We start from the raw sequence: 13,075 nt of genomic DNA, 5'->3' as shown, positions 1-13,075 counted from the left end.
ATATCCAGTAAGGAAAAGCTACATGCTGGAGGGTCTCTGAAGCTGACTAGGTTTCTATGGCCTGAGGATAATGAGCCAGCAGCTGCCTCCTTCTTCATCACAGGCTGAAATTAGCCTGCACTTTTGCAGCTTGCCTTTCTCAGGTCGGGAAATGGGCCACAGGAGAAGCTGTCAGCTGAGGTGGGCTGGCAGGGGTTGTACTCACATCCCAGCTTCAAGCTGGGATGGCTGGGGGAAGAGCCTTGTTTGTACCTGGGGGCTTCAGCCTCTTTGTAGACAATGGGATATCAGGGAGAGGAGGGCAGGGGAAAGAGACCATCCTCTTTTGTGGGAGATGAAAAAGATGGAGAGGAGAGACGCAGATGAAAGAAGAAGAGCAGAAAGAAGCTGTCATTATAACAGGCAACTTTTGTACAGCAATTTATCCATCACCTCGCTCAGTCCTCCCAACCTCTCTCAGCTGGAAGACACTGTTATTATTTCTATTTGACAAATGGGGTGTCTGAGACTCATAGAGGTTAAGTGATTCAAAAAGATGAAGTGACTTGCTCAGATTCAGACACGGTGGTAGTCAGATAAAAGCAAAGGAGGCCAAAGGTACTTGTAAAGGAAGAAAAAGATATCATCAGGGGGAAAAAGGTAAGTGAGAGGGAGAAATAGGAGGCTGGACTGTGTATGGACTTGGGAGCTAGCCAAACCCAGATCTAGACCCAATTTCCACTAATACAGCCATGTGACCTTGTATGAGTTATATAATCTCTTGGAGCCTTGGTTTTCACATTTACAAATTGGAGACGGTTCTATTTACCCAACAGGCTGCTGGGAAGATTAAGTAAGATGATATTTGTAAAACTCCTAGCATTGAGTCTGGCATATAGTAGGTGCTCAATAAATATTAGAGACCCCCAAGAAAAGAGTGCAAGGAACATAAGGGAAAAAGAAGAGCTAAAATGAAGAAAAAAAAAACAAGGAAGAAAGAAGCTTTTGAGGAGAAATAAAGACAGACTCCAAAGGAAGGGAAAGAGGTAGACAGACAAAAGAGGAAGGAGTAGGCTAGGGCAGGGGAGTGATGGAGAAAGTGGCTTAGACTTTCAAGGGTTGCCCCCAACCTGGCCAAGATTCCTCAGTTGGAAAGCAGCCACTTTGTCTGAATCAGGAGGGCCTTTCTTGTGTCTCCTAAGACAACCAAGTCCTGTTCATTGACACAGAAAGTGTCGTTAAAGATCTCAAGGTACCGAACAGTCAAGGATGTCCCATGCTTTCGGTGCAGTTTTCTGAGGGCCTTTTGTGGGGGCTTGTTGGGGGAAGGAGAGATACAGGGCAATTCCAGGGGAATTCAGGAAGAAGGCACCCCACTGAGTGGTGATAAGCCTTTGTGTCTGTGGGTGGAAAGGGCAAATAGAGTTTTGCTTATTCAGTGTGGATCTTGGGGTGCCTCCCAGAGCCTAGACTAGTGCTGGCCAGACTAGGGGGAAAGGGAGGCAGGGGGAAGAGGAGGGAAAGCTCTGGTCAAAAAGGCCAAAGCCTGCTTCTCATACTGGTGCCTTATCTTGGGCAAGTTGGTTTATTTCTCTCAGCCACAGTGTCTACATTAGTGAAATGGAGAGGGTCTGCCCGGACCCTCTTTCCCCCAGGTATGACATCACGATCAAATGAGATAATGGATGTGAACTGGGAAGTACTATGCACACATATTGAAGTATTCACTCTATTGGAAAGTATACCTAATGACTCTCCTCGGTGTCAGGCACAGGGCTATATACATTTTACATTCATTATCTTCTTCAGTCCTTGAACTAATTCTATGAGGTAGGTAAACTTATCCCTATTTATAAACTAGGGCATTGATTCGTGAAGAGAATAGGTGACTTTCTGGGAGTTACACAGCTGGTCAATGGTAGAGCCAGGATCTAAACCAGTACAGGTAATCCCTGCGCTGGGCTGTCTCCTTGAAGCAGAATTCTCTGCCCATGGGATTAGGCCTCCTTGCTTCTCCCCTGAGCACTGGCTGTATTAATCCAGAGTGGTCTGACCAGGGGGCCTGAAAGGGAAAGGAAAATCCTTATCTGTATCTCTCTCCTCCGCAGGGTTTGACTTCTTTGAAGCCAGCGCCAAGGAGAATATCAGTGTGAGGCAGGCCTTCGAGCGCCTGGTGGATGCCATTTGCGACAAGATGTCTGATTCGCTGGACACGGACCCCTCCGTGCTGGGTGCCTCCAAGAACACCCGTCTCTCGGACACCCCGCCGCTGCTGCAGCAGAACTGCTCATGCTAGGCAAGGCCCACCCTCCTGACCTCCCCTCATTGTGGCCCCGCACTCTCTCTGCTTCCCCTGTTACACTCTGTCCACCCCAGCCCCGAGCCAGCTGCGTTGCTGCTGTTCTTTGCCTGCCTTGGAGGTGGAAGCGTGCCCGAGGGGTTCTCTGCAGATGGCCCCACTCACAGACACTCAGCACTAGACTAACAGCCAGGTTGCAATGTGGGTGCAGATTTACAGAAGGAGACTCCATTTTGCAAAGGGGATTCACTACAGGGACTTGGAAAGCAAACCTCTTTTCTGCCTTTAGAATAAGATATCCTCCATTTACCAAAACTTGACACACACACACACACACTTGCCAGGGCCTGGCCGACTGTGTAAAGTGAGGCCCACCTGCAGCTAATCCTATTAAAGAAAACCTCCCCATACACGACATGCTTGTTTCATATCGGGCTCCCCTGTGGAGCTTCCTCACACTGCAAGTCAAGCTTCGCTCTGCAAGCCCTAAGTCTGTTACCACGGATGCCCACAGGGCCTGGGCAGTTGCTGTGGTGACAGGCCAGACCTAATCTCCAGAGAGCTCTGTAATGATGCTGAAGGAGCAAAGGCTGAGTCAGAAACACACTTAAAAGAAAAAGCTTATTCCCTGAAAAATGTCAAAGGTTCCTGCTATATGAAAGAGCAAGCCAAGAAAGAAAAAAGAGAAACACGGGCAAGATAAAGAAGCAGGTCATGAATTTCTGATTTTGCTGCTTTCCAGCTGGTTCAAAACTGTGGGAACTCTTTGAAATTGGTCATTGGTTCTTAAACCCCCAGAATCTGAAAAATTTAGAGTTGGTAAGATCCCAAATTTGACCTAGCCTGACTAGTTAATTCCCATCCCTATCTCTGACAAGTGGCTGTCAGGCCTCACAACCAGATCTCTTCCCCTAAAGCACACGTTCCTTGTAGGGACGGGAGCTCATTGTTCACACTATCTCTGGGCAGCTCTTATAATCAGAAGTTTTAAGCTTAAATCTAACTCCTAGGAATTCTTCTTCCTTTTGTCACTCAGTTTGTACTAGCTCTGCTGTCAGAGATCTCACAAAGTCTGATTCCTCGGTCCCATGACACCCTGAGGTGACTTGAGAACAGAAGTCATGACCCCTGGGATCTGCCCTTTCTCTACATCAAATAGTTCTACTTCCTTCTGCCAGTGTCCATAGGATCTTCTCCCCATCCTGCCCTTTCTTCCAACCCATCTTTCAATGACTCCTGAGTAGTCCAACTGGGAAATGTCGTTCAAAGCAGAATAAATTTAAGGGGGGGAAGGAATGACCCTGAAACAAATTGAGAAAAGTAAAAGCAGATGTTTGAATCCCAACCTCATATATTCTCCTCGGAGTGAAACTTTAGTGTTTACCAAAAATCGGATGTGAAACCACTCCTGGAGGTAGCTGCTTAATTAAATACCTGAAGAAAAGAAAAAATACGTGAAACCCTCTGACTCTAGAAACAAACTGAATGGGTTAATTCATGATACTAGCTTGTTTGTAGACACTGCACATGTTTGGTTTTTAGCTGAAACAATGACATGGAACTAAGTGATGATTTCTGAAAATCTTTTCTCCCAACCCTGGCCTGAACCCGGTTTCCCCCTGCTCTAACATGCCGCCTCAAAAGTCAGTGGGGGTGAGGGAGGGAGTTTCTTCCAAGTTTTCTCTCCATTTCAGATGCAGCTCATTGTCCTAGGAAAGTGCATTAACTAGCAACAGGTCCAAGGACTACATTTAAGGGCCCTCCAGAGTCGGCCCTATGGAAAAGTTGGTTTTTCTGACACAGTGCCGAGGACGGAACTTTGGTCTTGGAATCAGGAGACCTGGATTCTGCCCTTAAATCAAGTGTGACGCCAGACCAGAGATACTCCTCTTCTCTGAGTCTTGATTTCCCACCTACAAAATGAGGGGGATTATTTGGATAATCTTTAACATAGCTTCTGGCACTAATAACTCTGTGACTCTTTTTCACCTTCATCATTTCAGTTGATTTGCAACATAAACCCAAGGAATGAAGATCATCACCCCAATGTCATTGTAGCTAACCCTGATGTCATTGTTCCCAGCACTTTACGTGTATTAACTCATTTTGCTTCCCAACACTTTTGTGAGGGAGGAACTATAACCAACCTCTTTTAAACATGAGGAAATTAAGGTATAAAGAGATTCTCTAGCTTGCCTAAAGTCATCGAATGAGTAAATGATAGAAAATGAGTTCAAACCCAGGTAGTAGGCTCCAAGGTTTATGCTCTTCGCCACACTCTATACCGCATTTCTTATAAACTATGATCCAAAGAAGTTAAGGGATTGGTCAAGATCACACAGCTAGTAAATGTTAGATCTATATGAGGATTCGATTCCAAGGCCATCAGATTTCAAGCCTACTGGAGAAAAGATATGTCTCTAATCTGTTAACAAACTTATTCACACTACTCCGAACACTCTGCAAAGCAGAATCAGTCTCTTAAGCAACCAGATCCCCTGGGCCTGAGGAAAAGATGCCTAGTGCTTCTTTAGCCCAAGCACTGGCTTTCCCTGTACCTGCCTCTGTCAGGCAATTCTTTATTTTTAGTTTGTATTGATTTTACAGAGAGAAAGGAAGAGAGAGAGAGAGAGAGAGAGAGAGAGAGAGAGAGAGAGAGAGAGAGAGAGAGAGAACATTGATTTCTTGTTCCACTTATTTATGCATTCATTGGTTGATTCTTGTATGTGCCCTGACCGAGGATCAAACCCACAACCTTGGCATATGAGGACAATACTCTAACCAATGAGCTGTCAGGCAATTCTTACCTAGCTCTCAAGCAGTGCTTTCAGCAGCCTCCCTGCTCCAGCAATGGGCCATTTTGGGGAAGTGACTTGTTCAACTTTTCTGACCATGAAAGAATGTGGTCCCCTCACAGGGAAGGAGTTTTGGCTTGGCTTTTCACACTGTCAAGTCCCATACAAGTCAGGGATAATTACTATTTTCCTGGGCAATAACATCCGTCTACCTTAGCAGTAGGATTTCAGACTGAGCTCCTCACGCCCCCTTGGATATTTCAGTACATATATCAAATAATCCTTTTTCTCTTACTGAGTAGCCAGGCCAAAATTGAAAATTTTATTTTAAAAACTGTCAAATTCTTTACAACTCAGGGGCTGGTTCAAGGAAGCAAGCATCTTTACAACAGATGGAATCAAGAGTTAAATATGATAGTGGCAAACTCTTCTACTGGTGACAGAAAAATAGACCTGCTTATTAGATGGCAGTCCCCCAGCCCTGCTCTGTGACCTCATTTCCGCTAAGTGGAAGGCAGCAGCTTCCAGCTGATTGCAGCGCAATGTTCATCAATCACAGTAATAGCACAGTTAGCCACCAAGGTTCAAGCTACATAATATGTGTTAGTGGCAACTTGTCCTGGTTTTCATCTTGTTTAAAAATCCAAATAAAAAAAGATTTAAAAAACACATACACCATTTTGACCTCGAAAGAAACAAAAGTAGGCCAAAAGTACAATACAGTATTGTAGCTATTTATAGAATCTGTTTTAAATGCATGTGTATTTGTAAATACAGAGTGATTCATGACATATTGTCTCTTCAGTCTGTAACATTATTATAGATTTGGCAGGAAAAGGAAATATAGATTTGGAAAAGTTAATATGCCTAAGTCACCCACTAGGACCATTGGGACCTACCTCTGTCTGACTCATGTGCTTTCAGCTTTCCTCTTCAGATTGCCTCTCAGATGAAGGTTATATGGGATGGTGGTAATGACACACTCCCAGGAAGTCTCAGAGTTAATTAAATAACCTCATTTGGGACATAGGTTTCACAATTGCTTTGTGACTGCAGCCTTATAACATTCACAGAATATGAACATTCTCCAGATCTGACTCACATCCCCTCCTCCTGGCCCAAAGCTCTTTCCTTGGAGATCAGGTTTCCTCGAGTGTCTTAAAGAATGTTTGTCAACAGTTTGGGATAAGGGGAAGGAATTATAGCAACTAGCGTCCTGGTATCTCACTGATTTTAGATTCTCCATCCCAAACCTATACCTGATTACCTGCCACAGCTGGTGACTGAGAGTATGTGCAAGAGACAGGCCCGTGGGTTACAAATACTGCTAAGTGATGTTTTTGAAAGCCTGGCTCCCTTATGTGAAGTAGGCAAAAACTCAAATTTACTCATTCAACAAATTAGTATCTAATATGTACCAGGATACATTCGGTGGCAAATCAGATACAGTCCTTGCCTTCGTGAAGGTTATATAGTCCAATTCAGTGATTTTCAACCTGTGTCCCCCAAGAGGCACACTGGTGTGCCCCAAGAATTTTTAAAACGTGCAATACCTGACTACTTAATCAGGGGTATTGACCCCTTTTCTCTTAGATTGCCAAATTAAAAATATGACAATAGCCAACACAACAATAGCCATCTGGTATGAATGAATCAAAATTTTATCTATATTTTTGTCAGATCAGCAAAAACTATATTTTTTGGTATGCCACAGAATTTTAATGATTAGTTTAGGTGTGCCATGAGATGAAAAAGATTGAAAATTGCTGGTCTAGTAGCTTGTGGTTTAGTCTAGACCTTGTAAAGTAGCCATCCCAATGTAATTACAAAGTGCTCTGAAGGAAAGCTACATCATTCTATGTCACCCGAGTCACCTTTGTGGAACTGTTTCAGGGGCACCAGGAAGACTCCACTGCACCCAGGTACCTCTACTACCCACCGGCCATTGCTTTACATTCCTCAGTTAAGCTTTCATTTATTAGTTTGATGGCTGATTAAGTACAAATCCTTCCAAAAGAGTAAGGGAGAGAGAAGGAGCATCTGAACTGTGAAACAGCTTTAGACTGCCTGGTTCAAAGTTAATTGTCTTCTGAGGAACATAACAAACAATTTCAAAACGTAGTGACTTAAAACTACAAACATTATTATTCATGGTTCTGTGCGCCGGCAGGGTGGATCTTCTTGCTGAAGCTGGATGTTCTAGAATGGCCTCATTCACATGTCTTTGTGCCCAGATGAGATGACTGGGGTGATGGAGGCCTCTGTCCACATCGTCTCATCCTTCAGAAAGCTGCCCAGATTTGTTCACAGGGTGGTGGAAGTTTTCCCAGCAGCAAGAGAGGGCAAGCTCCAAAGCAGAAAGAAGCACTCGTCAAGCCTCTGTTTGCATCATGTTTACTAATGTCCCACCAACTAACACAAGTTACATGACCAAGCCCAGTTTTAAGGGGTGGAGAAATAGATGCCATCTCTTGATGGCAGGAGCTGTAAAATACTGTGGTCATATTTTTTCCAACCTACCAAAGGAAGCAACCCTAAGTCATCTGAGACTAAGTCTAGTAAATTTCCCTAGGTTTTAAAACCTGGCTTTGAAGATATCCACCAAAGACAAATGTCAAAATGATAAAGAGCATGTCATCATTTCTATAGTTGTCCAAAGGGTCTACTTTGGAGGAATCAAGACATAGCTGGATAGAGAAGTATTTATTTGTTTGTTTTTTATTTAAATTCTTTATTGTAAAGTATTACATATGTTGAATAGAGAAGTTTTGATTTTTGTTTAACAGTCCATTTTGGTTACTTCTTAGCCACCCCCTGAGGGATTAGCCTGGTTTCTCATTCCAAAGGATTCACCATAGTAACGGTTGTGATTCCCACCTGAAGTTTCTGGCTGGAAGCCCAGCAGAGGGATTCAGTCAGTGTATGTACAAAAGATGACTCAGAGAATAGTTGGATTCTGCTGTAGCTATATTTCTTCCTGAAGCTTTAGATACACAAGTGCCTACTGGAACTCTCCATGTCTCAAACTTAATATGTCCACATTGGAATTCTTGATTCTTCCCCAAATTCATTTCAACCTTAATCTTCACAGAAACCTAAGGGTCATCTTTAATGCCTTATTTTTCTCTTTTTTGTGGTGTTTACATATAATCTAGCAGCAAGTCCTTTGATTCTCTTCTAAAATAGATCTCAAGTCAGCCCATTCTTCACCATTTCCATTATCTTGACCTTGGTCCAACCCACATTGTTTCTCCCCTAGAGAGCTACTGCAGAGCTCCTAACTCATTTCCCTACTCCACACTTACTTTGCTACAGTCCATCCTCCATATAACATCAGTCCTTTAAAAACAGAAATGAGTGAACAGCTCAGTAACACCGAGGTTTACTTCAGTAGCACACATGAAAAGAATCCAGAGACTTCTATTATTATTAATAATTTGTATTGCCTGGCCAGTGTGGCTCAGTGATTGAGCGTAGACCTATGAACCAGGAGGACATGGTTTGATACCTAGTCAGGGCATATGCCCGGGTGCAGCTCGATTCCCATGTGGGGGCATGTAGGAGGCAGCCAATCAATGATTCTCTCTCATCATTGATGCTTCTATCTCTCTCTTTCTCCTTTCCCCTCTGAAATTAATAAAAATATCTTTTAAAAATAATAATAATTCGTATTTTACTGATTCTGTTTCTAGCTCTGAATCTGCCCTTAACTTGCTGCAGGGCCTCTGATAAGTCATGTACTATCCAGCTAATACATCTCTTTGCATTTCTTCAGAAGTAGCAACCTCTTCTTTCATAGTACTCCTATTTCCTTATCTAAACCAGATGATTCTAGAAAAGACCGGCAGTAAAAGGGACATGTGATGAAGTGGGGCCAATCAGAATCCTACCCCACAATTTTAAAGAAAACTGGAGCTATTTTCTTTCGTTTAGGGTGAGAAATACGTGAGGATATGAGCTCTGAAACTGTGATGGCCTATCCTCAGCCCAGGTATAGAAGGCTGGTTTGGAGTAAGAGAAAACAAGGCCTCATGCAGAGAGAAGCATAGACTTTCTCTGCCCTGATTCTGGCTTCTTGAGGTTCGGCTGGTCACTTCTCCCTCTGATTACGTTAGATACCTCAGTATTTGTTTGTCTTTCTTTTTTATTGATTTGAGAGAAACATTGATTTGTCGTTCCACTTATCTATGCATTCATTGGTTGATTCTTGCATGTGCCCTGACTGGGGATCGAACCCATAACCTTGGCATATCGGGACAACACTCTAACCAACTGAGCTATCTGTCCAGGGCCCCTCAGTATATGTTTCTAATAAAGCTTCCACTTATCTTTGCTCGTTGGAGTTAGATTCTTATCACTTGCAACCAAAAATACATTATTCCCTCCTTGGTTCTCAGTTTTCTTACTATTCTAAAGTTCAGTAATTCTAATTTTTACACACTGAGTATTTCAGAAAATCCCACATTTATGGACTTCCTGATTAAGACTTTGTATAATCTGGAACAAAGCCCACTCTTCACTTCCACTTCTGGTACCTGAATACGTGAGGAAGAAGGATTTTGCAAGGTGAGAAGCAGCTCTCCAAGAACACTGATGACAGCACAGGCTAAGGTTCTGATGATTAGGTCACTGGTCCACAGAGTTTGGCTTCCTGAGTACTCAGAAGCTAGACAAAAACATCTAACATCACAGCTGCTATTTCTCCACATTTGTTTCTGTTTCCCTGACATACACCATACTGAGAGAACACCACTGATGGGACTGAGTTGTGTGACAGGTGCTTTTACTTGCTTTTGTTCTATCATTTTGAAGTGGCCAAACAGCAGATACTGGGAGACTTGGATAAAAGAGTTTCCTTTGCTTGGTATAAAACCATGCAACAGAAATGTTAATGTTGGGCAAAGTAGATACCTCAGTATTTGTTTGTTTGTCTTTCTTTGTTATTGATTTCAGAGAAACATTGATTTGTCGTTCCACTTATCTATGCATTCATTGGTTGGGTGTGAATAGGATTCCCAGCTCCCTTCAGAATCTAATGTACCTCTTGGGGATGGGGAAGGGTTTGCCAATAGATTGGGTTAAATCTAATATGCTGTGCAACCTTAGTTAAATTAACCCCTATCGCTGGGCTTCAGGAGCTTAGACTAGATGGTTTCTGCAAGCCCTCTTGGCACTAATTCTCTGTGATTTTATGTCCATTTTCTGTAAGAGCTGCAAGTGACAAACAGGATTTTGGTGGAAATTCTTTCATTATAAAAGCCTCCTTTCTCCTTGGGTACAGTGAAAACAGCCAAGGCTGGTGACCTCCACATCACTCAGTCAGGCTTGGGGCCTGGTTTCCGAGGCTGCCAGAAAGCATCTTAGCAATTAAGTGCATCTGGATTATCTACTGGTATGACTGCCTGTCCCGTGCCAGAGGTTTTAAAGGGTAACAGCAGGAAGAAGAAAAACAAGAATTTCTGAAGAGACTTGTTAAGAATGGAGCACAGGCCCTAGCTAGTTTGGCTCAATGGATAGAGAGTAGGCCTGTGGACTGAAGGGTCCTGGGTTCGGTTCTGGTCAAGGGCACAGGCCCAGGTTGTGGGCTTGATCCCCAGTAGGGGTTATGCAGAAGGTAGCCCATCAGTGATTCTCTCTCATCATTGATGATTCTATCTCCCTCTCCCTTTCTCTCTGAAAAAAACAAAAACAAAAAAAAAAACATAATAAAATACACACACACACACACACACACACACACACACACACACACAGCCATGCACTTGAGAAGAAACATAAATGCATTCCAATCCAAGGAGGACTTAATTTATAGAGCACCAAGCATGTGCCAGGCTCAGCTGGGCAAGATCTTTTTGAGGACAATCTCTGTCATGCAACTGGAAACCTGGAAACTAAAGGGCTGAGAAATTTGCATGTGCTGAACTATCTTTCAATCCCTCCAAACAGCAGACCACAGGATGAGGACTAAGAAGGTTGTGTGGTAGCAAACATTACCTTCTGAGCCTCAATTATGTCATATGTAAATAGAAGAATAATATGTACCTCAAGAGTTTGTTGAGAGGATTAAATGAGAGGATGGATGTAAAACCCTTTGTGCAGTGCCTGACAAACATGTGGTGTTGACTATTGTTACTACACAGTCATCTCAGTCAGGCAGAGCCAGGGAGGCAAATCCAATCAGAACCTTTGTAAGAACAATAAGAACAGAGAACCCAGGGTAAACACTGTGAGCAAAAGAGCAATAAAAGTGGGGTGTAAGTTGGAGAAGAAGTCTGGACTTGGAAAGTAGATCAAGGTAGAATCTCATCAGGAACAAGGGAGTCCAGATGGTGAACAGCTCTGTTGCATGATCTTGTTGGGCTGACAGCCACCAGACACCTGACAGAATGATACTTCATGTACTTCCTACTTCCTCTCTGAAACCAATCTCCAGGAGTAAGAAATAAGCCACGACGGAGTGTTCTGGATCCTATGTTACACGTGCCCTCCCACGCTCAGAAAACTAGGGTTCCAGAGACCTGGGGTTGAATTCCGCCTCTACAACATGCTAACTGTGTGACATTTGACAAATATATTTTGATCTATAAAATGAGATGAATAATCTTGCCCACTTCACAAAGTAGTTGTAAGAGTCAAACACAAGTGCATTTGAGAAAATGTGGGATGTTGTGGACATATACGTTATAGCCACTGTGAGGGGCTGGGGTAAGCAGGGTTTATTCCAGAATGAAACGGACTATACCACTCTCAAAGCCATTTCCAAAGATCCTTTCCTCACTCTGCCTCCTCTCCTGCTCCCTCCAAATTTTGGTCCCAGGCACCTAACCTCACATGGAAATATCAGGGCCAATATGCCTTATACCCAGAGGTTTGGTTGGCTTCAGAGAAACTTCCGGAGACTAAGAGCAGCCAGAGAGTCAGCCAGTGCATTCCGGGATTGGATAACAGAACAGTGAGCAGTGACAGGATTGGGACCCAGGCGTGGCAGACAGAAGGATCTGTGTTAGGATTGGAATATTGTAATAAAAATAATCAATCACGCATTCAGCATTTACAGTTCCCGAAGCACTTTCTCATCAAAGCCTCGATGATCTTTGACACAACCCTGTGATGTGGGTTTTATTATTCCAAGTACTCAGATGAGGAAAACTGGGGCCTGCATCAGTGAAGCAACCAACGCAAGACTGCATAGAGAAGGCAGCAAAGTGCTTAGTTGGTCTCAGAACAAGGTATGGTCTGCCCCTAAGAATAGGCATCTCTGATCCTGAGCCCTGTCTCCCTATAGGGCAGCGGTTCTCAACCTGTGGGTCGCGACCCCTTTGGCAGTCGAACAACCCTTTCACAGGGGTCGCCTACGACCATTTTGCATATCAGATATTTACATTACGATTCATAACAGTAGCAACATTACAGTTATGAAGTAGTAACGAAAATAATTTTATGGTTGGGTCACAACCTGAGGAACTGTATTTAAAGGGCCAGAAGGTTGAGAACCACTGCTATAGGGGATAGAGCAGAGAGGCAGGGGGGTTGGGGTCACAGCTGGAGAAAACCTAAGTACATATTAGTTGTGTTTACGTATGGCTTCTTCTCTGCTTGTGGGAGAGAAGAAAGGAGAGGAACACAGCCCTCCTCACCACCCCCACCCCCTCAAAATTAAACCCTGGAGCAGGGCTGAACAGCAGATGCTGTCCTCATATCATGGGACTAAGGGCAGTTGGTCTCTGGAGTCACAAAGAGAAATGTCACCTTATTCAGATTGTACACCATCAGCAATTCCCTCAATTGCTCTTTCTAATTTATTCAACCAGGGATGGGGCTGGTCTCATGCCAGCCTAGGAGATGAACCATAACAGGCTGAGCAGAATTACTCAGGAGGAGCAATTAGCAAAAATTGGAGTTGTCCTTCTCTAGGACTGAGCAGACAGAGGAATAATAACTCTCAAGTCTCTTCCTATCAGATTCTAGCTAAGCAGATATTTCCATGCTTTTTAATTCTTCC

At 43.5% G+C, this 13,075-nt stretch overlaps 1 protein-coding gene across 1 annotated transcript in view; it reads left to right on the top strand.

The window, feature by feature from the left end:
* The window catches only part of RAB3B (RAB3B, member RAS oncogene family), a 68,703-nt gene extending 63,766 nt beyond the window's left edge, over window positions 1–4,937 (top strand). The window contains exon 5 of the mRNA XM_036352187.1: window positions 2,088–4,937. Coding sequence (XP_036208080.1) covers window positions 2,088–2,275 — 188 coding nt within the window. The 3' untranslated portion in view covers window positions 2,276–4,937. The remainder of the gene's footprint in view (window positions 1–2,087) is intronic.
* Window positions 4,938–13,075: the final 8,138 nt, after the last annotated feature.

This window comes from Myotis myotis, unplaced genomic scaffold (assembly GCF_014108235.1).
Source record: "Myotis myotis isolate mMyoMyo1 unplaced genomic scaffold, mMyoMyo1.p scaffold_m19_p_2, whole genome shotgun sequence".
Lineage (NCBI taxonomy): Eukaryota > Metazoa > Chordata > Mammalia > Chiroptera > Vespertilionidae > Myotis > Myotis myotis.
The sequence above is the reverse complement of the archived record's forward strand: the minus strand, read 5'-3'. Positions and strand labels throughout refer to the sequence as shown.